The sequence below is a fragment of the Girardinichthys multiradiatus genome, chromosome 24, assembly GCF_021462225.1.
Source record: "Girardinichthys multiradiatus isolate DD_20200921_A chromosome 24, DD_fGirMul_XY1, whole genome shotgun sequence".
NCBI classification, from domain to species: domain Eukaryota; kingdom Metazoa; phylum Chordata; class Actinopteri; order Cyprinodontiformes; family Goodeidae; genus Girardinichthys; species Girardinichthys multiradiatus.
In genome coordinates this window covers 18854159-18881912 of record NC_061816.1, presented here as the reverse complement: position 1 = coordinate 18881912, position 27754 = coordinate 18854159, and the positions used below count along the sequence as shown (strand labels likewise).

The window sequence follows — 27754 nt, the reverse complement described above, 5'->3', positions numbered from 1 at the left end:
AATGCCTCTGGTGTTTCATTGTGCAAATTTGTTGGTTGTGATCTCATTCCCAGATCTGAGTTATGAGTTGGAAATATGGATGGAAGAAGAACGGATTATTGTTATGCTAAGTGATCAGGCATGCCAACATTAATAGGCCTAAAACAGTGTATTCCTTTATATTTTATGCCTTCAAACACTTGCACACAGAAATGTTTTGTAGGTGCTACGTTTTGCTTTGATCTGATAATATAGAAATCATGGGGTAAAAAAAGCAAAAACTACTGCAACTATTATTACATTTTACAGGTTAGACATGTTGAATTCTGAGGTTGGTGATGTAAATCTAATATCTTTATTTAACTTTTATTTGAGAAGGAAGTACCTTGAAGATGTTTATTTTTTTCAAGCAAGAGGCAGCCATGAAGGCACATTGTTTCAAGTTACATGCTAAAACTTTAAGGTTAAAATTAACAAAATACCTAAGATTGGGGTAACAGAACTTTTTAAAACAATTTTAACTCTTCCAAAGAGCAAAAGCATTAAGTTTTATTATGCTTAAATGTTTATTCCACACCCAGCATATAGAATAAGAGAAAACACAGTTCTACCAATTTCAGGAAATGATTCTGGGTTTTCTAAAGAGAAAAAACGTTATAACAAGTGTTTCAAGATGTTAAGAATCTACTGTGTAGCTTTGTACATAAAACCAGTGCTGTTGTCGTGCAAATAAAGCATGAATATAAATTGTCTCTGTCGTGAAGAAAAATTTTAAATGTGGGCTGAACATGTTTTTTTTTTCCTTGCTGATAAATTAAAACAACCTGCATATTAAGACTAGGAGCTCAGTCCATTCTTGGACTTTTTTAGTAATTGATCAAGAGGTACTCAAATCTTGAACAATAAAATTAATTTAGTTATATTCACACTAACAAGCAAATTTAACCTATACAGTGATGCCTGTTGCAGGGGAAAGGCATATAAAGCTCATTAACAGCCTGCCTCAAAGAAAAGCCCAATGAAAAAAGTACAGTGAAATCTGCATGATGGTGAACTTTAGCAGTATACATATCCTTCTCAATGTTAATAAGAAACAAATACAAATAAAACAGGGAATAAAGGTAATCATTGCAGCACTGCTTTCAAAATCCTCTGAAAACTGGACTAAGAACACAACGTTTTTCCACAGATTGATTTATCTGATGGGTAGCTTCTAAACTTGCCCAAAGCCCTTCAGTCAAGTGAATTTCACTGAGTTAGAAGCTCATTAGCAAAAGAATCAAATGGCGTGGGAGAGGTCAAAACACAGCACAGCACATTTTTATTCAAAGCAGTAATAATTTTAGTAATGACAAATATAACTCCTGTTCTGGTACTTTCACTTAAGATGTTATTGTCAGCCAGAAAGTGCTTCAGTCTATGTTTATTTTAGATTGTAGAATGTTGACAAGAGTGGAAAGATTGGATATTGGGTGAGACATTATTCTGATGGAGCCTCATCCACTAACTAGAAAAGAATGGTAACTAACTACAGTGACCAGGCTAAGAGTAGATCAATGACCACAACTATTAGCAGATCCATCTGGTTTTCTCTCTTGAATGTGGATCGCTGTTAAGTTGGGCGTCATTCCCAAATCTAAGTCCTAATATTTACCGTGCTCACATTGGTGCATTGGTGATATATAACTGTTTGTCTTTGCATTTTCCATGGCACCTCCATGGCACCTCAGCCCATGGCACGTCTAGATATGCTGGTTATACATCAGATCTTCCATCCCTGCTCCAGTGTTTTTCTAAGATGGGGTTTCTCTGAATGGTGCATTTCAGCCTGTCCCTTTGAAGCTGGTACTGTTGAAACAACTTATGCAAATTATCTGAGAACCCTGCAGTGCGGAAAGTAAAACTCTCACTCAAGCACACGCTCACCCACTTTTGTGTTAAAATTTCTTAGTGGCGATGGTGCTGAAACTACAGTGGAGGAAAAACAGCCTTTAAAGTCAACCTGACCCCTTAGCTTGTCATCCCATCTCCCCTCTGCCTCAGTTTGTGGAGTCAGACACACTTCCAACTTTACTGCCAATGGAGACAATTGGATGAGTTATTAATCTTTCTCTTTGAGTCAGAAAGATTCAAAACATCACTGTGGTGTGGGAGCTGTGTACAACACGACATGTTTTTGTCTGAATGCTATCAATGTCATCATTTCAAAATGCATACTGTGATAGAAACAGCTGAATCATGGCCCCTTTGCTGCTAGAAGATGTAAAGTAAGCAACTGTCTGCAGAGAAAGAGCTGAGTGTTACAGGAAACACGGGAAAGCTCTTCCAGAGTCCTTGAACTTTAACAAGAAAGTGTGTGTTGCACCTTAGAGACGGAGAAGAAGGAAGTGACCCCGCTGTGGCGGTCGGATATACTAGAGAAGCAGTTCAAAGCAAAGGAAAAATAGCAGTATAGGTGTGGAAATATGAAATATCATTACTATAGCAGCTTTGTTATTTTGGGGCATTTGTTCTGTCTTACAGGAAAAACTGATTATAAAGGGTAATCTGCACGAGCAGTATATAAAAGAGCCAAAGAAAAGGACTTTCTTTCGCCTGTTAAGTAGTTTTTAAAATGCAGTAAAGGTTTTGCTACAGCCACTCTAAGGCAATGGTTCCCAAACTTATCAGCTTCACACCTACAAAATAACCAGATAAGACTCTTGACTATCGTTTGAGTATACATTTATTTCCCTTCAATGAAGTAAAATAAACAGGAGTATGATGACAGCACAATCTGTATCTGTTTTTAAGTAGTTTATTATCTCTCCTTACATTTCTAGTATATATACAGTGTCTACACACACCTGTTTTGTGATGTAAAAAAAATGAAACCATCAAAAAATGTTCCACCTTTAATTAGCCATATATTTGGTATATTTCAACCGAAAGACAAAATTAATATAAAACAATAATTGAGCTGCCATAACCTGGGTGCATAACTGTGAACATCTTGAAACTAATACATTGTTAAAACGTCTTTTGATTCAAAACTAGCATTCAGTCTTCTTGAGTAGAAAACTATCAGCATGATATGTCTTGATTAGTTCATATTTCATAGTTCTGCAATTTGGCTAGACCATTTAGGAGCTTTAATTTTCTTCTGGTGGAGTCATTCTGTTGTTGGTTTAGGCTTGGACTCACCCTGATGCTAAACAATTTATTCGGGTCAAAACTGACTGGTATTTGGAACTGCTTATAATGTCCACCTTGACATAAACTTTACTATATTGCCAAAGGTATTTAGTCTATTTTTACATGAACTTTGATTACATCCTTTTCTTAATCTATAAGGTTCAATTTGTTGATGGACCCACCATTGGCAGCAGTAGCAACTTTTAACTATTCCGTAAACATCTTCAACAAGGTTTAAGAGTGTGTTCATAATTAGATGAGAAAACCAGAATTGTAGCCTCCACTCTAATTCATCCCAAAGGTGTTCAAGAAGGTTGAGGTCTGGACTCTGCAGGCCGGTCAAGTTTCTCTACACCAGACTCTATACACCTGCAGCCATGGAAGTGACGGGAACACCATGTTTTACTTTGGACATGGTGTTCTTTTGTGCCACAAATATATCTTGGGATGGTAGCACAAGAAATTATTTTTATTTGCAGACCATAAGGAATTCTCCTATTATAAAATTCAACTACAACTGGATTTGGGACTGCTTCTTAGTACAGTAAGAATACAGGTGTTAGTGTGATTGGGGTCAATGTTTTGATGCATTGAGCTGTAATATGGGCCAACCTCTGTGAGTCACACCAATGCGTTCACATTTTGACTTTTATTTTTGACTCATGGCTAACCAATATAGGCTAAATTGTCAGGCCTTCACCACTGTGCTTGACAGTTGGTAGGTATTTGTACTGATATACTGTATTTAGTTTTCTTTGAATGCCTTCCTGTTTATTATGGTATAATGTCTCATTTTCCTGTATCTGTCCCAAGAACATTGTTCAAGACATAGTTTGTACTAAGGTGGTTTTAATAACATACTGTGCTGGTAAGCCATACTTGTTCAGTATTTTTGTCTGTCTTATCTTGAGTATTAACATGTGACAAAGTATGGGCTGCAGAGTCCTGTTTTTGTTTATTTTTCCTCACAAAAATTCTTCAGTTTGGCTAATGTTTTTGTAAATTAATAGTCCTTGTAATGCATCTTTTACAGTTTACCATCTGAGGTTATTATGTCCAGAGAGGATGTCCTTTTATTTTATCATGACAGTAGATAAATAGACAAGTGGGGCTGGAACAAGATGACATGATCTCTGGGCCTTTTCCAAGTTTTTAATGAGGGAGGGGTAGTAATACCGTCCTCTCCTTCTCCTACTATGCACATTCTTACAGCTGTACAGCTGTGAGGGAGGAGTCCTCCTTTTCTGATGAGAGACAGAGCAGGGGAGAGAAAGGGAGAGGGAGGCTGGGCCCATGGTTTAGTAAAAAGAGGAAAACTCATTGGACGTCATCAAAGCTCTTGTAAGTTTCAGAGACAGAAGCCATCTTTCTGAAATGGATTCTCCCACCTGGTGATAAGGTTCACACTGGCAGGACTGACCACCATGCAGGGTCGAACAACCAAAGCCCCTAAAAGGGAGATGGTGATAGAGAGTCCACAGCAGTACAAAAGTTTGACTGAGATTGAGACAGAAGTTGAAGGACTGCCACAGGTGCCAGTGGTAAGTATGTTTCCATTCTGCTTTTTGTTGAATCCTTCAGACACAGTTTTAAATATCTTTTCAAGGGGCCGACATAATGATGGGAAGTAGCAGCTTAAGTGTATGCCTCTCAAGGGAGCAGATCTTTTTTTGGAAATGGAGCACTTGTTGCTTCTTTTGTTCATTAACCCTTCCTGGGCAACAGAGTCCAAGAGTTTGACCAGTCTGATGAAAAGTTTTTGTTAAAATAATTCAAACTTGTTTTTTTTTTTAAATGTACAAATAGATATTTTACTTAACACAACTATGCCATTAGCAGCTGTCACGATAAATGTCAGACTCACATATGAAATGCATTAATGCGAGTTAATTACTGGCAAGCCATTGAGTTCACAGCTGCTTGTCTGACAGGCCATTATCCCGTTATAAACTGGAGCTTATGACTTTATGCTTATCAGACCATCTTTAACATCCAGAGGGTTCAGATATATGGAGGCGGTCATTGCACTGCATCACTGGGAAAATTGCTTGAATCAAAACTTAAATCTACAGGCCGACGTGTGTTTAATTGGCCTCACGTGTTTGTTGAATCTAGACCAAGAGGCTAACCCAAATAGTTAAATCAGTGGGCATATCGAGCAGCAACATAACTCAGTAATATGTAGTTCCTGAATTTGAACTTTTTTGTAAACTGTTCTTAGTAGGCACTGTCTTGTTGGTTGGAGCAGTTTGATCTATTCTTGGCTTCTCGAAGACTGCACACTGAGATAGATAAACGTCTATAATGGATCACCTGTGTCTCAATAAGAGTAGTAGTAGTCTGGCCATTGGAGGCTTGTTGGTTCAGTTATAGCTTTGCCCCACTACATGTATGAGTCTCTTTGCGCATGACAATGAACCTCCAATTGCCTATACTGTTCTGCATATTGGTGAGGGTTTGGGGGAATGTTACTCAGCTGGTCAGTATGACTACAACAGGATTATATAAGTTCAGTCCACATACCATTTCTCCATAATCCATTTTTCTGTATGGTTTAAGGAAAATTGAACATGGTATGATAAATCTAAAACGAGCTGTGCTAGCTGTATAACTACAGTTGGTAGTGTTGTTCTGTCCATCTTACTCTTTTTACTTTTAGCTTGAATCACATGAAAGTTTGGGCAAACAGTATCACAGTAACACAAAAGGTCCAATGTGATACTGCTATAAAAAGCTGTTGCATGGAGAACAAAGCAATTTATCCTGTTGCTCCTGACTTGTGTGCCTGAGTATCTACGGCCTGCGGGAAGCAGTTAAAACTCATCACCTGCCACTTTTACCACCCTATCTAACTTTATAGAACTGTTATTGGTAAGGTGAATAGTTTGACAGCAGTTTAAAACACGTATTAGTCTGCTTTACATTTCCAGTTTGTTGAAAACTAATAACCTTTACATCACTATTAGCTGTTGCCTAGTTTGTGTTCGGTGCTTATTAACAACTGTCAGCAGCATGCTAATATCACAAACCAAGAGGATGGACATTTAGCTACTATGAAACAAGGTTTTAACACTTTTACTGTCTATGTGTTTGTTTTCATCGTGACTATTAATCAATATTAAAAGTTTTATGAAAGTAAATTTTGACAAAGACCACTTATAAATGATATTATTCTTTCCTCTTATTTTATACATTTTCTTTCACAAATCTTAAGAATTTGAAATATTTTTATGTATATTAATAGTAAACTAGTATATATGATTTTGACCAAGTTTTATGCAGTATGTATGATATAGTAGTAATAGTAATACACAGCCCTATTAATTCTAAATATCAGTAGATTGAGATATTTTATGATTTATTTCAGTATTAAAGATCTCATTTATTTCAGTATTAAAGATCTCATTAAAAAAATTTAACAAATAAATCCACGAGTATATTTAAATGAATTTATATATAAATGTATATATTTTATAGTCTGAACATCAGAGGCTTCACGACCGAATTGCATTCAAGCTCCATATATGTAGATGTAACCAACCAGCCTTACTTTTGTGAACTAAATCAGTAATTTCTGTTTTTCATTCTGGCATTCATACAAGGATCAAATATTACCTAAGCATTTTAAACTGAATCATATCAAAGCTGCAGATACTATAATTTATTAGCACCCAGGTTGTGAAGCATATTTTTACTGTGTGGTGGGGCGATCACTGAATAGACATGCAATTTAGCAACAGAAAATGTATTCAGGGCAAAACTGACGGATGCCTTTTTTTTTTTCACTTTTTTTTTTCCTGCCATGTTGAACATTTGGGGCACCCCCAATGGTTTGTCGCCCTGGATGGTGAGCCATATTGCCAGTATCCAAACCCACAACTAATCATAATTATACAAGGCTCAAATAATAGTGCATTTTGGTTCGAAGAGATGAGAACTTATGTTGCTCATCACTCTTCTCTCTGTACACATTTCCGGAGGCCTGGATTCTGGATCCCAGTTGTTAAGGTTTTTTAAGGGGGACACATCTCAGGGGTTTTCCTGTGGAATGCAACAGCTGAGGTCTGGAGTGTCAAGGGAGTATAATGTCAGAAACTGAGCTCTGCTATCTTGCTTACTGTTCTTTATGCTTCAATGATATAATCTGGAATGATGACCTACTTTAGGCAGTTTATTACAGCTCAAATAATGTAAATAAAATTGAAATAGATTATCATACTTCTTTGGCATCCACAGTCGCAAGACTTCAATTCAGTACAGCACCTTCGAGAGGTGGTGTAACAGGACATTTGTGTTACGGATGTGCTATGGACAAATTCTCCGTAACTGTGTGATGTTGTGATTTTTGTATTGTCCACAATGTCTGAGAAATCTTATTGACCTCTGAATCTATACAGGTAGTTGCAAGGTATAATCAATAAAGTGGTCGGTTAGTGTAGATCGGTCTGTGTTGCATACTGGGATAAAGAGGTTATGTGTACTTCTGAGAAATTAATATTCCACAAGCTCCACTGGCCATCTATTTAGCTCAGATACTGAACATGAGGTTGTGACACTGTGACTGGTACAAATACTCACACAATCTCTAGCTTGCTCGCCTGCCCCTTCCATCATCCAACATCTCCTCTCGTCCATATTCATTGCCATCTCTGTGACAGTTCCTGCGTCTGGTGCTGTCAGTGAAAGAACAATAGCGACTTGTTGTCCGCACACTGTGAATACCACAAATTTCCCATTGTGAATGAGTCCAGAATGTATGAAATGGTCCTGTTGTTCTTGTACAGTCATTGAACAGCCACAGTTCCTTTAAGATAAATCAAACAAACTTTAAATTAAAAAGTTTGGCCTGATGTTGCTTTGTTCCTACAGGTAAAACCAAAGATCATAGAGCCCCTGGACTATGAGAATGTGCTCCTCCAGAGAAAGACCCAGATCATAAGTGATGTTCTGCGTGACATGCTGCAGTTCCCTATGGATGACTTCCAGGTTAGCAAAAGTAATTCTGAACATGTTGATGGGTTAATTACTTCCTTTAAATCAATGATTACCTCTGAGAACTATTATTATAACAGCATTTTTAGTCTGTTTTTGTCAATTTCGAAAAAGAAATACATCAAATCCATATTCACAGTTATTAAACAATTAGATGCACAGGAAAAGGTGTTTTGGATCCAAAGAGGTCCTGCCTGCTTTCAAATATAAAGTAATTCACCTAAAAAAATTTTGTGTGCTCTCAGAATTCTTGCTGTTTGTACAGGTATCTGACTCTGCAAGTTGAACTTATATTTTTTCCTTGGTCTCTTTAATGCCTTCTTTAAAAGTCTGCTTTTACATTTTTGCTTCTAACTCTTGGATTCTCAACTTTCCCTTGTGTCTGTGCCTTAGTTCACACTGCACACACAGTTTCTTCAAGCTGAGACTATGCAGGATCAAACCTTGGTAACCAGGCCTCTGTTGGCAAGCTCTTCCAATCCCATGTCCTAGCTCCATGTGTTCCACAAATATTAATTTTAATTTAAGTTGTATATTTAAATTGGTCCAGCAATATCTTTTAAAAACAACAGACATTTAATTTAGAAGACTGTTTTCTGCATCTGAAAAATTCTTGCAACCCTCATGGGTAGTGTTGGGAACGTATGGGTTCACCTGTTATTAAGGGCTGCCTGATCCTAGTGTACCCAAAGCGAGAGCTGTGTCAGCGTTCTCGGTACAAAGTGAAGCTTGTTCAGTGGGAAGACTGCCCCTTGTCAGCGGTCCAGTTTTAGGTGTTGATGCAGAAGATCTTAAGGTGTGGCTGTGGAGAAGAGGGTCTCTTGTTTGCGGACGTCAGGGGCAGCAGCAGTCATCTTTGTTTTTTTGCAGGTGATGTGGTTGTGTTGGCATCTTCAAGCTATGACTAAGTGTGCACTGGAAGGGTTCACAGGTGTTGGAGCAATCTGTCATTCAAAGTGGTTCAGGCATCTGATCAAGATGCCTCCTGGGTTCCCTTTTTTAGGAGGCTTTCCAGGCATGTCCCTCTAAGAGAAATTGCAGGTTTCAGATCAGGTACCTACTAGAAGGAGTATATATATCCTACAATCCCCCAAGATACATTGGAGAGTGTTGCTGAGGAGAGAGATGTCTTCTTTTCCCCACTTGACCTGTTCCACCCGTGACACAATCTCTAAAAAGAGAATAGATGGATGGCCACAAGAAAATTAACGGTACAGCCTGCAGGAAAGTCAAGGTTTATATTAAACAGTCAGCTGGGGATGTTTGGGTAATTTATGGTAATGTCTCTTGGTCACCTGCATTATAAATTTTTTTGCAAATATCCAATTTGGAGAAAACTCCTTGGCAAACAGATCTTGTTAAAGGAATTACACATCCCATCTGACTTGGGGAGACTTATGGATGCTAGAGGAACAGGATATTGACAGTTGGGAGATGCACGAAAATTCCCTTATGGGTCTTTTACCAACATGACCCAGCTGTGCAAAAGCTGAAGCACATGAAATAGAATAGATCGAAAACCTCAGATTGTCAAAACTCAGATTGTCGAATGTGATGAGTTTACAGTCTTTTACTTTACCAGACAGTAACTAGTTAACTTAATTCAGCTGTTAATTTTATTCTATTTAACTTACTTTTACTTTCATTTATGTTCAGCAAGAGTAAGTTCAGCATACTTTACAGAGGCAGTTCAACTATAGTCCACAATATAGTTTAGTCTCCAATAACTCATTAGATAGATACCCCTCTGTTTCTATATGTTGTTGCTGTTTTTTGCAGCAAAAATAGTGGAACAAGATGAGGTTACTTTAAAAGAAAATACAATCATATTTGTATATTAACTGAAATGCACTAAATCTAAGTGCAGTGTTTGGAAATAAACCTCCTGCTCTTCCCAGATTATTGTGCAATCAGTAGATGATTTGTGGTTTTCATTAAAAGGCTTTCTGCAGTATGTTCTCTATTAGTAACTGACCAGAACCAGTGTGTGAGATATGTGTATAGAAGTGTGTGTGGTTTGACCCAGTCTGTCCATTTATTCAACACACCACATGTTTCACATCACTGGGCAGAGAGAGACACAGCACTGAGACAGCCAGACATATGGGTGTGGCAAGCACGAGGGCTGCTCAAACACAGTGAAAAAACCCAGTTATCATTGATATAAAGAGTAGGGGTGTAACAGTACATTAAAGTCACAACTGAAGTCACTGTTCGGTATGTGTTTAGTATAGTTATGGGAAGATAAAAACACATTTTTTCCCCTTACATTCAACACTAAAAAGTTTGGAACTCAATACATTCTTTATTAAGTAAAACCTAAGCTACACTCATCTGGGTTGGAACATTACTCTGTGCTAGTGATGTTTGCTTTCACATTATCCTGATTCAATTCAACAGAGGGATTAATTAAGTTGGAGGTAGAGCTAGCTAAACACCTTATTGCTGTTATTTTTTAAATATTTAAATATGTATGTGTGTGTTTGTATATATATATATATATATATACAGGTCCTTCTCAAAATATTAGCATATTGTGATAAAGTTCGTTATTTTCCATAATGTCATGATGAAAATTTAACATTCATATATTTTAGATTCATTGCACACTAACTGAAATATTTCAGGTCTTTTATTGTCTTAATACGGATGATTTTGGCATACAGCTCATGAAAACCCAAAATTCCTATCTCACAAAATTAGCATATTTCATCCGACCAATAAAAGAAAAGTGTTTTTAATACAAAAAACGTCAACCTTCAAATAATCATGTACAGTTATGCACTCAATACTTGGTCGGGAATCCTTTTGCAGAAATGACTGCTTCAATGCGGCGTGGCATGGAGGCAATCAGCCTGTGGCACTGCTGAGGTCTTATGGAGGCCCAGGATGCTTCGATAGCGGCCTTTAGCTCATCCAGAGTGTTGGGTCTTGAGTCTCTCAACGTTCTCTTCACAATATCCCACAGATTCTCTATGGGGTTCAGGTCAGGAGAGTTGGCAGGCCAATTGAGCACAGTGATACCATGGTCAGTAAACCATTTACCAGTGGTTTTGGCACTGTGAGCAGGTGCCAGGTCGTGCTGAAAAATGAAATCTTCATCTCAATAAAGCTTTTCAGCAGATGGAAGCATGAAGTGCTCCAAAATCTCCTGATAGCTAGCTGCATTGACCCTGCCCTTGATAAAACACAGTGGACCAACACCAGCAGCTGACACGGCACCCCAGACCATCACTGACTGTGGGTACTTGACACTGGACTTCTGGCATTTTGGCATTTCCTTCTCCCCAGTCTTCCTCCAGACTCTGGCACCTTGATTTCCGAATGACATACAGAATTTGCTTTCACCCGAAAGCACTGGGCTAGTGCTGCTTCTCTGTAGCCCAGGTCAGGCACTTCTGCCGCTGTTTCTGGTTCAAAAGTGGCTTGACCTGGGGAATGCGGCACCTGTAGCCCATTTCCTGCACACGCCTGTGCACGGTGGCTCTGGATGTTTCTACTCCAGACTCAGTCCACTGCTTCCGCAGGTCCCCCAAGGTCTGGAATCGGCCCTTCTCCACAATCTTCCTCAGGGTCCGGTCACCTCTTCTCGTTGTGCAGCGTTTTCTGCCACACTTTTTCCTTCCCGCAGACTTCCCACTGAGGTGCCTTGATACAGCACTCTGGGAACAGCCTATTTGTTCAGAAATGTCTTTCTGTGTCTTACCCTCTTGCTTGAGGGTGTCAATAGTGGCCTTCTGGACAGCAGTCAGGTCGGCAGTCTTACCCATGATTAGGGTTTTGAGTGATGAACCAGGCTGGGAGTTTTAAAGGCCTCAGGAATCTTTTGCAGGTGTTTAGAGTTAACTCGTTGATTCAGATGATTAGGTTCATAGCTCGTTTAGAGACCCTTTTAATGATATGCTAATTTTGTGAGATAGGAATTTTGGGTTTTCATGAGCTGTATGCCAAAATCATCCGTATTAAGACAATAAAAGACCTGAAATATTTCAGTTAGTGTGCAATGAATCTAAAATATATGAATGTTAAATTTTCATCATGACATTATGGAAAATAATGAACTTTATCACAATATGCTAATATTTTGAGAAGGACCTGTATATATATATATATATATATACATACATACAGGGGTTGGACAATGAAACTGAAACACGTGTCATTTTAGTGTGGGAGGTTTCATGGCTAAATTGGACCAGCCTGGTAGCCAGTCTTCATTGATTGCACATTGCACCAGTAAGAGTGTGAAGGTTCAATTAGCAGGGTAAGAGCACAGTTTTGCTCAAAATATTGAAATGCACGCAACATTATGGGTGACATACCAGAGTTCAAAAGAAGACAAATTGTTGGTGCACGTCATGCTGGCGCATCTGTGACCAAGACAGCAAGTCTTTGTGATGTATCAAGAGCCACGGTATCCAGGGTAATGTCAGCATACCACCAAGAAGGACGAACCACATCCAACAGGATTAACTGTGGACGCAAGAGGAAGCTGTCTGAAAGGGATGTTCGGGTGCTAACCCAGTTTGTATCCAAAAAACATAAAACCACAGCTGCCTAAATCACGGCAGAGTTAAATGTGCACCTCAACTCTTCTGTTTCCACCAGAACTGTTCTTCGGGAGCTCCACAGGGTCAATATACACGGCCGGGCTGCTATAGCCAAACCTTTGGTCACTCATGCCAATGCCAAACGTCGGTTTCAATGGTGCAAGGAGCGCAAATCTTGGGCTGTGGACAATGTGAAACATGTATTGTTCTCTGATGAGTCCACCTTTACTGTTTTCCCCACATCCGAGAGAGTTACGGTGTGGAGAAGCCCCAAAGAAGCGTACCACCCAGACTGTTGCATGCCCAGAGTGAAGCATGGGGGTGGATCAGTGATGGTTTGGGCTGCCATATCATGGCATTCCCTTGGCCCAATATTTGTGCTAGATGGGCGCGTCACTGCCAAGGACTACCGAACCATTCTTGAGGACCATGTGCATCCAATGGTTCAAACATTGTATCCTGAAGGCGGTGCCGTGTATCAGGATGACAATGCACCAATACACACAGCAAGACTGGTGAAAGATTGGTTTGATGAACATGAAAGTGAAGTTGAACATCTCCCATGGCCTGCACAGTCACCAGATCTAAATATTATTGAGCCACTTTGGGGTGTTTTGGAGGAGCGAGTCAGGAAACGTTTTCCTCCACCAGTATCACGTAGTGACCTGGCCACTATCCTGCAAGAAGAATGGCTTAAAATCCCTCTGACCACTGTGCAGGACTTGTATATGTCATTCTCAAGACGAATTGACGCTGTATTGGCCGCAAAAGGAGGCCCTACACCATACTAATAAATTATTGTGGTCTAAAACCAGGTGTTTCAGTTTCATTGTCCAACCCCTGTATATATACACTACCTGTCAGAAATTTGGACACCCCTTTGTTATTCAATGGCATTTCCTTATTTTTATTACTTTTTACACTGATATCAACCATTATAACAACAGGTTTGAGTGAGCTTAAGAAGAGGGTGCAGTCAGGAAGGAATGCATGGAGGCATGTAATACAGTGTTGTTGTTACAGAGGAGATGGAAGGTATAGGGAACGTTTGGTACATGATTTACTTCCTTAAATGAGTAACTAGAATAAGACATGATGCTGTAGATGTGACAAAATGCTGTTTCAATGTCTGTAAAAAAACAAAAAAAAACTTTTTGCAGAATGAACCACTGATATTTATAATAGCCAATACAAAAGTGTGCATGTCGAGCTACGGTAAACCTCATGAGTGTATGAAAGAGAGATTTCCGACAAACAAGGTCATTATGTCTCCGCTTCCAGTTCAAAAACCAGAGCACTCATCCTTAGCAAGGGTAGGAGCAGGATCCAGTAATTTTACAGACCTTCCAGCTCAATATCCTTAAGAGCCTGAGGCACATTTGCTATGGACTTATCCTCTACCTTTGACAGTATAATAAGGCAAGGGGGAGAAAAAATTGATTGACTCAGATCCTGCAACACCACTACTCTTTGAGCCCATCTTATTTTGTCCTATTTGCTAAATACTTTCATTAGTGTTGTATTAATCATTAAGAAGTTAGTTAGATTAAGATATAAAACACACAAAAACCCTAGTTTGCAACATAGCTCAGAATGTCGCAAGGCATAAGCTCCAAGCATTCAGCATGCTTAGGTGAGGGAATAGTTTTCAGTGAACACAGAGCGTCTACATAGCGCATCATAAAATTAAGCAATGTTATTATTGGGTTATTGGAGAGACATTTATATAGCATCTCCATAAATTTTGTATCAGTGAAGCATATGAGAAATATATATGCATCTTAGAGTTATGGGGTTCATACTACGGTTTAAAATAGAAAAAGGAAATCTGTTACACCCTGGGTTTGGTTGTGATTAAATTGCATATTCTCAAGTATAAGATGCCTAAAAGAAAAACTATGGTGTTATTTATCTACAGCACTGTATCTTCGGACATAATTTAAATAAAATGAAGATATACAATAGTTTGATGGTTGAGAGGCAGCCAGTGCTGTGAATTTCAGTTAACATAGCTGTAGACATTAACATGGGAAGTGGGGGAAACCCTGGGCTGAAAACCCCCCTGCCAAACGTTGGCGGGGCTGAAAAATTATGCCTTCAGGCTTGGTTGTCTCTGGAGAACACTGAAAAAGTAGGCAAGTATCCAGAAGCCAGAAGGATATATATATATAATTCATATATGGTGATCAGTACATTTCTATGTAATCTTGATGTCTTGTCAAATGAAATTTACCCCACTATATAAAACATCAACAGAATGGATGTGCTTGTCATGGCTGCTTTCTGTCCTCTTCCTTCAGATCTCCACCCTGGGGCGTCAGGGACGGACTCTGCACTCCACTGTGCCAGAGGCTGCTGAGAAGGAAGCTTCCTCTCTGTTTGTCCAAGAGGTAAAACCAATATATGCATGGATGCTAGCCTGGTTTGACCATTTTTTATCCCTCCATGCTTTCCAAAGGCTAGGCTTTGACTGAAGCCCCCCAATGTCTTTTGGATTGTTGTGCTGCCAGGTTTGCTATACATTTAGACAAATACAATTTGCTTTGCTTCTGTCTAGTCAAAGTACCCGGATTTCATTACCCTCAGACCAGACGGATACTGCAACTCTCAAATCAGACATTAAACTCATAATAAATTTACTTTGATTTTCTTGTGCAGGTAAAACTGATTTAATTTCAGAGAGGATTGTTGAGAAATACAAATGCTGATCATCCATTTGACGTTGAGAAGAGGGAAAGCTCGTGGCGCACATTTGGAATGTGACTGTTGGCCTTTATGTGAACTTTTATTTGTGTTCTCCACCCTCAAATTTCCTGACAGTAAGTGTTCAGTGGATTGTCCAGAAATGGAGTCCACGCTTTATTGGTACTTGACATCATGTTGCTGCAGAAAAACATGTGTTCAGTACAGTTGGGATGGAACTCAATATAAAGCACATGATAGTCCCCCATTGCTATAGCAAGGCATTACATCATAACTCCATCTGGGACAGCTGGGGTTACTTATACAGATAGATGTTTTTTTTCCCTGAATTTATTTTCCCACTTTTGGCGACCTTTTGTCCTGGACATCATGTGTTTTTTTTTTGGAAACTCACAGAGCTAAAGAACTCACAGTGAGATAAGGGGAACTACAATTAGTTTCTGTACAATGCTCTAAAAAGTAATTGCCCCCTAAAGATGTACTAAATTTTAGCTATTTTGCTACACTTGAATGTTTTAATTTTAATATCAGACAAGGATAACTTGAGTAAATGCAGAATGCAGTTCTCAAGTGATGATTTCGTCTAAGAGAAAAAGCTACCAAACTGCTGACAATGAGATTTTTAAGGAGTTTTGAACTTATGCCACAATTTAAGCTTATGCCAATTTAAGCTTATGCCACAACGTTTTAGTCAGATTTAAGTCCGGACTTTGTATAGGCCACTTAAAAACCAAGATGTTTTTTTGGGCAAGTGTGTATATTAGCTAAAAACATTGTTTCAGATACAAAAGAAGAATTTTACACATCTAAGCTTTTGTTATAATATCTTTAGTCTGAAAATATTTGAAGGTCCATGACTTCCCTGCTGTATTTGGACAAAGGAGTGGATTCTCCTATACAAGTTAAAACAGATGCCTGCATCATTTAACTTAAACAACAATGACTTTTTTGCCATAACTAAAACCATCTTAACTTGATTTGCTCTCCTCTTATGACAGCTCATCCTTTTTTGTCCCTTTCTGTCTCTGCAGTGCATTAAAACATACAAGTCTGACTGGCATGTGGTCAACTACAAGTATGAAGAGTATTCTGGAGACTTTCGGCAGCTTCCACAGTGAGTGTGTGCTAACCAAGGCTTGTGGGCTTTGACTGGAAAGATAATGTGTACCTCAGTGGTTGCTTAGCATTTGAAGCTTTAAATATACAGGCAGAAATTAGGAAACAGGAAGTCTTTGCAGCAGACTGGTCATTATAGGGTTTGCACAGATTTCAGGCAGGTCAGATTAAAGAAACATTTAGTTGCACTTTGAAAATTGTATTAGGCTTTGTTTTTTTACTCTAGACTTAAAATGTTAGTATGTCTTGGCCACTGCCAGTTATATTTTAAATGTGTTTTTGTTTTGTAATTGTCACAAATTTAAATGTTATTAATGAAACTGTAGGATCTATAAATACATGTACTCCTTAACTAATGTTCCCTAGAAGGTATTTAGCGAATCTTATTGTGCTTAGTGACCCTGCCCTTTGTTTTCCTTCACTGTGACTTATGTAGACAGATCTCTAGAAACAAGGATACCTGCCATGAAGGTACTACAACAACAATAGAGGACTTCCTGTGTTTTTCATTTCTGATACAGAGAACTATTTTGGGAGCAATGTTGACTAATACCAGTTAACAAAAGGAAAATTCCACAATGCATTGTGTGTCCTTGGCCAACCCACTTTCCGTTAGCACAGGAATGAACTGTGCAGATGTTGTCATGTTTAAATCATCAAAGGGCCCATGCTAGACAAACCCTGGCCTTGGTTTGGACACTGTTTAGAGAAATAGTTCCACAGAGAAAGTTGGGTTTTGTAAAGGTCAAGGGTCAAAAGGTGTGTGGTTTAACCTGAACATTCAGAAACAGCTGCAATTTTCCTGGAAGGTAGAATAATTAGTAATACTTATTTGCACTGTTTGTATGCTTTTTGGGTTGCAGAACACACTTTATGTACAGTCCGTTAGAAAGTACTTATACTCTTTGAACTTTCCACATTTTGTCATGTTACAGCCACAATGCTTTAAGTGTGGTGGGAATTTGTTTTCTTCCTCCTCAAATCAATACTTTGAAGTCTTTTAGGGTATGTCACTGCTAGTTTTTCACATCTAATGACAAAGAGTTTAGCCCTGTCTTTTTTGCACAGTTGCTTAAGTTCAGTCAAACTGGATGGAGAGTGGCTGTGAACATCGTTTTTCAAGTCTAGTCGCAGCTTCCTAGTTGTATTGAGGTCTGGACATTGACTAGTATGCTTGGCTCCATTGACATTCCTCTCAACTCTAACCAGCTTTCCTGTCCCTTTTGACAAAAAGCATCCCCCACAGCATGATGCTGCCACCATTATGGATCAACAGATGTGGAGTGTGAGTTTTTCTCCTGGAATTTGTATGCCAGAAATATCAATTGTAGTCTATATGATAGGAGTACCTTCTTCCACATGTTTATTATGTCCCCTACATGGCTGGTGGTAAATTGACAATTGGACTTCTTCTAGTTTTCCTTTAAACAATGGCTTTCTTCAAGACATTGTTCCAAAAAGGCCAAAATTGTGAACCACTCAACAAATCAGTTTGTCCCCCTTACAGGTTCTTCCCACATAGCTGTGGATCTCTGCAGCTCCTTCAAAGTTACCATGGGCTTCTTGGCCACATCTCTGATTGATGATCTCCTTCATTTCTAATCTGTCAAGTGTTTCTTGTTCTTCATGATCCTTTTTGTTCACTCATGTTCCCTAAAAAACCTCTTAGGCCTTCATAGAGCAGCTATACTGAGATTAAATTACAGACAGGTTGGATTTTTGTTTTTAGATAACTTTTGAATGCAGCCCTTTCAACTGGGTTTTATTTAGGGGTATCAGAGTAATACAAATTCACTTTTTTCAGAATTTAACTTTTAAAAAATCCTTTCACCTTACAATTATGTACTACTGTGTTGGTCCATTGCATGAAATTGCAATAAAGAAGTACATGAAAAGATATGACAATGTTTTTGTGGTGTGAATACATTTTCATGGCATTGCATATTACTGTGATGTCAATAATTCAGTAATAGTTCCTACAGTGCAGACCAAAGGTTTGGACACACCTTCTCATTCAAACAGTTTCTTTATTTTCATGACTATGAATACTGTAGCTTCACACTGAAGGCATCAAAACTATGAATTAACACATGTGGAATTATATACTGAACAAAAAAGTGTGAAACAACTGAAAATATGTCTTATATTCTAGGTTCTTCAAAGTAGCCACCTTTTTCTTTGATTACTGCTCCACACATTCTTGGCATTTTGTTGATGAGCTTCAAGAGGTAGTCACCTGAAATGGTTTTCCAACAGTCTTGAAGGAGTTCCCAGAGATGCTTAGCACTTGTTGGCCCTTTTACCTTCACTCTGCGGTCCAGCTCACCCCAAACCATCTCGATTGGATTGACGCAGCACCCCATCACTCTCCTTCTTGGTCAAATAGCCCTTACACAGCCTGGAGGTGTGTTTGGGGTCATTGTCTTGTTGAAAAATAAATGATGGTCCAACTAAACACAAACCGGATGGAATAGCATGCTGCTGCAAGATGCTGTGGTAGCCATGCTGGTTCAGTATGCCTTCAATTTTGAATAAATCCCCGACAGTGTCACCAGCAAAGCACCCCCACACCATCACACCTCCTCTTCCATGCTTCACGGTGGGAACCAGGCATGTAGAGTCCATCCATTCACCTCTTCTGCGCCGCACAACGACAAGGTGGTTGGAACCAAAGATCTCAAACTTGGACTCATCAGACCAAAGCACAGATTTCCACTGGTCTAATGTCCATTCCTTGTGTTCTTTAGCCCAAACAAGTCTCTTCTGCTTGTTGCCTGTCCTCAGCAGTGGTTTCCTAGCAGCTATTTTACCATGAAGGCCTGATTCACACAATCTCCTCTTAACAGTTGTTCTAGAGATGTGTCTGCTGCTAGAACTCTGTGTGGCATTGACCTGTTCTCTAATCTGAGCTGCTGTTAACCTGCGATTTCTGAGGCTGGTGACTCGGATGAACTTATCGTCCACAGCAGAGGTGACTCTTGGTCTTCCTTTCCTGAGGCGGTCCTCATGTGAGCCAGTTTCTTTGTAGCGCTTGATGGTTTTTGCGACTGCACTTGGGGACACTTTCAAAGTTTTCCCAATCGTTCGGACTGACTGACCTTCATTTCTTAAAGTAATGATGGGCACTCGTTTTTCTTTACTTAGCTGCTTTTTTCTTGCCATAATACAAATTCTAACAGTCCATTCAGTAGGACTATCAGCTGTGTACTGTATCCACCTCCTGCACAATGCAACTGATGGTCCCAATCCCATTTATAAGGCTTGAAATCTCACTTATTAAACCTGACAGGGCACACCTGTAAAGTGAAAACCATTTCAGGTGACGACCTCTTGAAGCTCATCAACAGAATGCCAAGAGTGTGCAGAGCAGTAATCAAAGCAAAAGGTTTGAAGAACCTAGAATATAAGACATATTTTCAGTTGTTTCACACTTTTTTGTTCAGTATATAATTCCACATGTGTTAATTCATAGTTTTGATGCCTTCAGTGTGAAGCTACAATATTCATAGTCATGAAAATAAAGAAACTCTTTGAATGAGAAGGTGTGTCCAAACCTTTGGTCTATACTGTAGTTGCACTAATTAACCTGAAACTAGGGAGGTAAAATCCTACTCTTTGAATTTTTTAGTAATGATTCAAAGTCACTATTGAATTTATTTACTATTGCCTTTATACAAGGCAGTTGAAGGTGTTTAGTGAGTGAAGTAAGGGTAGGAGATCCTCCTGATATGTCATTAGTCAGTTTGAGGGTTAATACATTGCAGTTGTTCCTATGTTTGTCTGAGTGTCTACAGAGCTGTTAAAAATTGTTACCCCTTTTCCAAATTTCTTCTGTTTTAACATGTTGAATCATTATTGACATGTTGTTATCATGTAAGCACCATCTGTGTAGTCATTACTCAGGAGTAGCGGCCTGCAGGTACCCAGTGTGAGTCAGGCCATTTAAAGCTCACCCAAAATATTTGATCTTAAATCCTAAATCCCAGCTATGACCCTTAACCCCTTACACTACACATCTTGCTGTTCTTAAATGTAGGTCAGGTTTCTGGAGTGAATGACTGGTAGTTGTAGTGTCGACGGATTCTCCCATTTGAGTTTTGGATCTGTGCATGATTGATCAGTATTTAAAAGTTTATAATTAATAGGTAAAATTCAAGGGATTCATTTGACACACTTAGCTTAAAGTGGAAAAAAAGGTGAACACCCCCATTGTTATTTAATGCAAATGGTAAGATTGTATGACAGCAGAAATCTTCATTTAACTTTTAACCTCCTGGTGGATATTCCTAGTCACATGGTCTAAGGTCACCCTGAGTGATGTATGCTGCAGACAAATTCAAGTTGAAACTGTACTATGTGGGCCATGTCTAAATGGACGTAACCTTTCTCTTTCAGTAAGGCGTTGAGATCTGAGAAACTAGCTGCCCACGTGTTTGAAGTGGACGAAGACGTGGAAAAAGACGAGGTAGTTACTGTTTCCGAACATCTCTCCTCTCCTAGTAGGAAATCATGTTGATCCACTTCTTTTTTAAAAGATCTAATAAGTATAGAGTAATATTACTTGCCCCAAGCAAACATTTGCTTAAGACAATTTTTTAACATTGATTAAGGTTTGATAAAATCTTATCCTAAATCTGTTATTCAGCGTTTCTTCTATCTCCTCCAGGATGCAGCATCTCTTGGATCTCAAAAGGGAGGAGTGTCTAAGCATGGCTGGCTCTACAAAGGCAACATGAACAGTGCAATTAGCGTTACTATGAGGGTGGGTATTCTAAAGAGATTGTTCCCCTTAAATTAAAATGTCTGTTTGGTATCCATCCTTATAGTCATCTTAGTCTTACCCTCTAAAGCTTATGGAACTCGTCTCTACATAATGGGCTTCTTATGTGGGACCCAAGAACAATCGGATACCCTATTGAGGTCTGATCTGGGTATCCAGAAAATCAGTTCTAAAAAAGCAGCAGATCTAGGACCCATATGAGTGTCCCATTTTGCCCAGAGTTGTCCTGATTTAAACCCATACAGAGGTGGGTTAGATGGAATAATGCTCTTCCTCTCACACCTGTTTCATAGTATTTACATGAAAATTAAGAACAAAAATGTTTAGCAAGATCTGTCTAATTGTTTTTATTTAATACAAAAAAGCAACTATTACATTGCTGAAGCTAATTTATTAATGTTATGTCAGGCATTTATTCATTTTTAATATAATTTTGAAACATACAAGGAGCTATTTGTTTGTTTGAAATCAGAATTAACTGTTTCCTGTACTCATGACAGTAATACACAAATAATTTATTTCAGCTAAAGATAGTTTGAAATATCAAATAGTGAAATGAATTTATAGACTATCAAGCTTAAGCAGTCGGGCGTCGTAGAAAAGGTAGATATACACGGTGGTGGGAGACTAAGGAAAATATGGATTAAACATCTGCTGAATGTATTATTGCTTCTTGTTGTTCTGCTCCTTATAGAGTAACACTGAGTCTAACAAGCTGATATATGCTGGTTAATTACCCAGCCTATGGACTGAGATGTGATGTGACGTTATATAGAAAATCATATGTAATCTTGGGGATCATTAAGACTTTTTTGGGGGCAAAGAGAGAGGGGCCTTTGTATTCTGTTTGTCCAGCAGTGGTTTTGACCTTGAAACATTCCCATGGATGCCATTTTGTCCAGTCAGTTTCTCATTGTTGAATCATGAACTCTGACCTTAACTGAGGCAAGTGAGGACTGAAATGTTTTAGGTGTTTCTGGGTTCCGTTTTGACCTCCTGGATGAGTCGTTGATGAGGTCTTGGAGTAATTGTGGTTTTCACTACTGTTTTATATTTTCTCCATTTAAAAAGCTCTCAGCCATTCCAGACTGATAGATATCAGTGATGGATATCAGACATTCCTACCCGGTGCATTATTTATTCTGCCTACTGCCAGAAGAAAAAGCTATTTAATAATTAATCCTTTCAGTTTTTGCCATATATGAGTTTACCAGAGTAATTCTATAAACATGATTTGAGAAACCCAAAAACATTCATTCCTTGAGTGTGCTTTTGCATTTTAAGGCAATCTATTTTTAATTTTTTCCTTGCACATATGGAAATCAGATTAGGCCGTGCTATGGATAACCCATGTTTTCACTTTACCCATGGAGCTTTCCCATGCCCTGTTTCCACTTTATTTTTAGAATAGGACTGATAAAGAACACTGGGGTTGTTAACATTCTTTATTTTAATCCCCCAGTCCTTCAAGAGAAGATACTTCCATCTGGCTCAGCTGGGTGATGGATCCTACAACCTCAACTTCTATAAAGATGAAAACACCTCCAAGGAACCCAAAGGAACTATCTTCCTTGACTCGTGCATGGGGGTTGTTCAGGTAAAGTTGCTTGCACAACCGTTTTTAAAGTTTGCAGGAAGGATTCTTTGAAAGTTAAATTGGAGAGTAAATCCCAATAAAGTTTACGATTTTGTTCTTTCAGAATAGCAAAGTGCGTCGATTTGCCTTTGAGCTGAAGATGCAGGATAAGAGCACATTCCTGCTGGCTGCTGACAGCGAAGCAGAAATGGAGGAGTGGATCAGCACCCTCAACAAGATTCTCCACAGCAGCTTTGAACAGGCCATGCAGGAGAAAAGGAATGGAGACCTGAATGATGGTATTTTCTTAATCAGCTCAATTATTTTTGTATATTTTTACCTGTTTCACACTGTTTGTGCTGCATTTGTTTACTATTGCTTCTGGGTCTTTTAAAGCTTTTTGCACATGTGATTTAAAAACACCCTTGGGAATAATAATACCAAAGAAGTTCCCCTTTGAAAATCATTTATGCATGACAAGCAACTTCCTAACATAAGATTTTCTATCTTTTGGTGTTCTTGGAAAGGCAAAAACCAAAACTTCATTATGTTTCTCCTTTAACAACCACATCTAAAAAGGCTAATTTTGGTCTCTTTAACAGATGAGGACCATGGAAAAGCAGAGATCTCATCAGGAAGCTTTCCAGACAACTTTCAGGTAGACTGCTAATCTAGCCAAGATGCATCCTCAGTCATGCCACCCAACAAATCAAATCTGTTACTATTTGTAAGTCATAATAGGGTCGGATGTGCAGTAGAACTCCTAAACGAGTCTTTGTCGTAACTGGAGCTTCGAGCTGATTATTTAAATGTCTGTGATTCCTGCAACCACATTTTCCGCTTGGTGGTAGTGCTGCACACATCTGGATAAGTGGGTTTTGTTCTCCAAGTGGAATACATTTGCTCAGTAGGACTGCACAGTGGAACGTGGCAGTCTGAAAACAAGCAATTATCAGTAGGACCTATTCTGCGAGTTGCATTTTTTTTTTACATTTGTTTTGTAATAGCAGGAAATGACAATGCCCCAAATTAGATTTATTATTGACTCTGGACCTGCTGTTACCTTTTGTAGTAGCATTTCAGTATATGGTTTTGGTTTTTTAAGCAATACCTTGCAAAAGTATTCACAGCTCTTAAACCTTTGCACATTTTGTCATATGCCAGCAACCAGCAACTATGTATTTTGTTGGGATTTTGTGTGTTAGACCAACACATTATTGTAAATAATTTAGAAATAGATGGAAAATGATAGATTTGACAAACGTTGTTTGGCACGTCACAAATGAGGCCTTTATTGAAGGGTGGCAAAAAGAAACAACAGAACACGTCCCATTTGCAATGTTTGCAAAAAGCCATTTAGGGAACACAGCGTGTGGTAGAAGGTCTAGTGTGAGCAAATCTAAACGATTTGACCTACATGAAAAATTTTATTTGTGGCAGAAAACAAACATCCATAAATATCCACCCTGAACACACCTTTCCCACATGAAACACAGTGGTGGCAGCATCATGCTGTGTGGATACTTTGCTACAAAAGGAAAGCTGGTCAGAGTTAATGAAACATGAATGGAGGCAAATACAATGCTGTGACAAGACGTAAAACTGAGACAGAGGTAAATACATATGTATGCCACACTATTCAGATTTTTATTTGTAAAAGAAAAAGACTTGCAGCTGTTTGCTGCAGGATGGCACTGTTGCCTTGCAGCAAGAAGGTCCTAGACCCTTTCTGCATAGAGTTTTTATGTTCTCCCTGTACCTATGTAGGTTCTCTCTGGGTACTCCGGTCTTCTCCCACAGTCCAAAGACATGGCTGTTGGGTTAATTGGTTATTAAAAATTTGATTGCAAGCATGATTGTTTGTCCTGTTTATCTCTCGTTGTCCTATGATGGACTGGTGACCTATCCAGGGTGTACCCTGCATCTCGCCCTGAGATTTGACTCAGGAGGTTTGAATACAAATGCGCATAAAGGTCACGGTAACAGTATTTTTACAGCTCTCAACAGATATGAGTTTCAAGCCCAGTCTCCTTTTGACTTTATTATGTTGTAATCTATCCAGGTACCTGATATTTACTCCAATAATCTGTGCAAATCACTTTTATAAAACATCTTATAATCATTTGATTTCTACCAGACTGCCAGAGATATTGAATCCAAAATGAGAAGTGAAGCTCGTCTGAAGCTGTTTACTCTGGATCCAGACACTCAAGTGAGGACGTTCTGTTAACTCCACTGTCATAAATGTTTATTTCGACAAGATTAAGCCTTTAACATTGACTACTGTTTGTCACAGAAACTGGACTTTTCTGGCATCGAACCAGACGTGCGTCCGTTTGAAGAAAAGTTCGGAAAGAGAGTCCTGGTCAGCTGTCACCACCTGTCATTCAACCTGCAGGGTTGCATCACAGAAAATGAAGAGGGGCCAACGACTAACGTATGCTTGAGTTTTTTTAGATGCATATGTTCTTGAACAGAAATGAAAGTCTAAAATCATGCTTCAGTGTAATCCAGGGAAATATCCTTACTCAAATGCCAGAGAGCTTTAAAGCATTCAAATGGTCCATTTGGATGGTTGATTTTAAAAGCTGATATTGCTGGCTCAATATCCTGACTCCCAGCCAGGGCTTCACATGAAGCATTAGCACTAAATGTGGTTTCCTGACGTCACTTTCAAGCTTCCTGTATCAGTGAAAGGAGAACTCCTTCTGACATAAGATACCTAGCTGGGAAAACTCAGCTATTAACGCAGAGTTGGACAAATAGCCTGGTGTAATGGGAATGCATAGTGGATAGAGAAAACAAGAAGGTCCATTTGGGCCTGGTTAAAACTGAGAAGTGAATGTAGGAGAATGTTCCTCTGTTGCTTTCTTTTTTACCCAATCTTTCACTGCTTCTGTCTTGGACTTTATCAATGTAACTTCCATCACAAAACATTTAATTTTCTCTCCTTTCTGTTTTTTGTTTCTCAAAGGTTGAACCTTTCTATGTGGTTCTGTCCCTGTTCGATGTCCAGAACAGTAGAAAGATCTCAGCCGACTTCCATGTGGATCTCAACCACCCAATGGTTCGCCAAATGACATGTGGTCATGTTAGTGGGTCCAATTTGGAAATCATTGGTGATGGTCTGTCGGAAGGCCTTGGGCTGGCTCCTCACTATCCCACACAAGGGGTCTTCTCAGTAACTTGCCCTCACCCAGAGATCTTCCTGGTTGCCAGAATTGAGAAGGTCCTTCAAGGAGGGATCACCCACTGCACTGAACCTTATATGAAGAGTTCAGACTCCACCAAAGTGAGCAACTTAGCAGAGATGTTTTCCTAATTTCATTAGTAGATTAAAACATTGAACAAATGTGTTCTTGTTTAGGTGGCTCAAAAGGTGTTGAAGAACGCCAAGACAGCTTGCAGCAGACTGGGACAGTACAGGATGCCATTTGCCTGGGCTACAAGGTGTGAAGTTGGCTTGTGATAGATTTAATTTAATGTATAGATGGACAGGAAAAGAGGTGGTCTTTAGTTGTATTGTTGTTTGTACACCTAGGTTACATTCATTAAAACTATATTGTATATGTCTAATGGCTGATCAATAAAATTACTTTTATCCAAAGTATGTTTATTTATAAAAAAGTAAACTAAGAAAATGTAACATAGAATATATATATATAAATATACGTATATTTTACAAAAGATTTGAGAAAAAAGTCACATCTAATAACACTGTCAACATCTGCTTGCTATTGATGAAAGAAACTACTAAAATTAAGATGTACATAATTATTATCTACAAGACAAATAATACTACTTCTAAGCTGCATGCTACTAGTTGATTTGAGCTATTTTCTATAAGAATGAAGCTGATCAAAACACCTTAAAAGTTATCATTGTGTCAAAAGGAAGATTACTTTATGAGCCTAATTATAAGTTATCCTAACCTGCAAATCCAGGTTCTTATTTTATGTCTCTGCAGGCCTGTGTTCAAGGATGCATCAGGAACTCTGGAGAAAAACGCTCGCTTCTCAGCTCTTTACAGGCAGGACAGCAGCAAGCTGTCAGATGAGGACATGTTCAAACTCCTCAGTGACTTCAGAAAGTATGTTATGCTGTAATGTGTTGTTATTCTTTTCCTGTCCACCAAACTTGCTTTGATAAATTTGTATTGGGTCCTTCTTCTTCTGTTTTCCCTACAGGCCAGAAAAAATGGCCAAACTCCCTGTGCTCTTGGGGAGCATAGATGTTACCATTGATAGTGTTGCACCGGATGTACCCAGTAAATCCTCCTTATGTTTTCCAAACCTCTTCTAACCATCTATTTAAATGACTATACTTTGATCCTCACCCAGTAAGTGGTCTTTTTTGCTGCTTGCAGACTGTGTCACTTCCTCATACATCCCCGTGAGAAACTTTGAGAAAAATGGTCCAGGCAGCGCTCTTCTGGAGGTGGAGGAGTTTGTGCCATGTATTGCTAAGTGTGCCCAACCATTCACTATATACAAAAACCACCTCTATGTCTACCCAAAACACCTCAAGTATGATGGGCAAAAATCTTTTGCAAAGGTATGTATAGAAAAGGTAGTCATTGAATATAATGCCATAGTTACTGTACTTTGCCATTACAACAAAAACCTTCAGTGTGTTTATTGGCATTTAATAACATAGACAAACATAAATTAGTGGATAATTGTGAAGAGGAAGGAAAATAATCCATTTTTCAATATTTTTGCAAAAAGATAAACAGGAAAATAGAGTGAGCATTTGTACTCAGCCCTTTTTACTCTTATGCCACTAGATAAAATCTAGTTGAACCAGTTGAAAAGCAGCCAAAAGGTCCATGATAACTCTGTGTGTGAAGGAGAAATAAAAACGCACTCCGCCCTAAACACCACA

General features: G+C 38.8%; 1 protein-coding gene across 14 annotated transcripts in view; it reads left to right on the top strand.

Annotated features, from left to right (window-relative positions):
- The window catches only part of LOC124861568 (dedicator of cytokinesis protein 9-like), an 88387-nt gene that overhangs the window by 19022 nt on the left and 41611 nt on the right, over positions 1–27754 (top strand). For 11 of the 14 annotated variants that reach the window (XM_047355385.1, XM_047355393.1, XM_047355391.1 and 8 more), the window contains exons 2-16: positions 8023–8139; positions 14996–15085; positions 16430–16512; positions 20910–20979; positions 21181–21276; positions 22757–22891; positions 22995–23169; positions 23473–23528; positions 25008–25082; positions 25167–25307; positions 25845–26162; positions 26238–26320; positions 26838–26960; positions 27058–27137; positions 27237–27424. In XM_047355385.1, the coding sequence (XP_047211341.1) occupies positions 8023–8139; positions 14996–15085; positions 16430–16512; positions 20910–20979; positions 21181–21276; positions 22757–22891; positions 22995–23169; positions 23473–23528; positions 25008–25082; positions 25167–25307; positions 25845–26162; positions 26238–26320; positions 26838–26960; positions 27058–27137; positions 27237–27424 (1830 nt within the window). Of the gene's footprint in view, positions 1–4492; positions 4695–8022; positions 8140–14995; positions 15086–16429; positions 16513–20909; positions 20980–21180; positions 21277–22756; positions 22892–22994; positions 23170–23472; positions 23529–25007; positions 25083–25166; positions 25308–25844; positions 26163–26237; positions 26321–26837; positions 26961–27057; positions 27138–27236; positions 27425–27754 lie in introns of those variants that run through there. The other 3 variants (XM_047355394.1, XM_047355384.1, XM_047355392.1) reach the window with 2 other exon arrangements.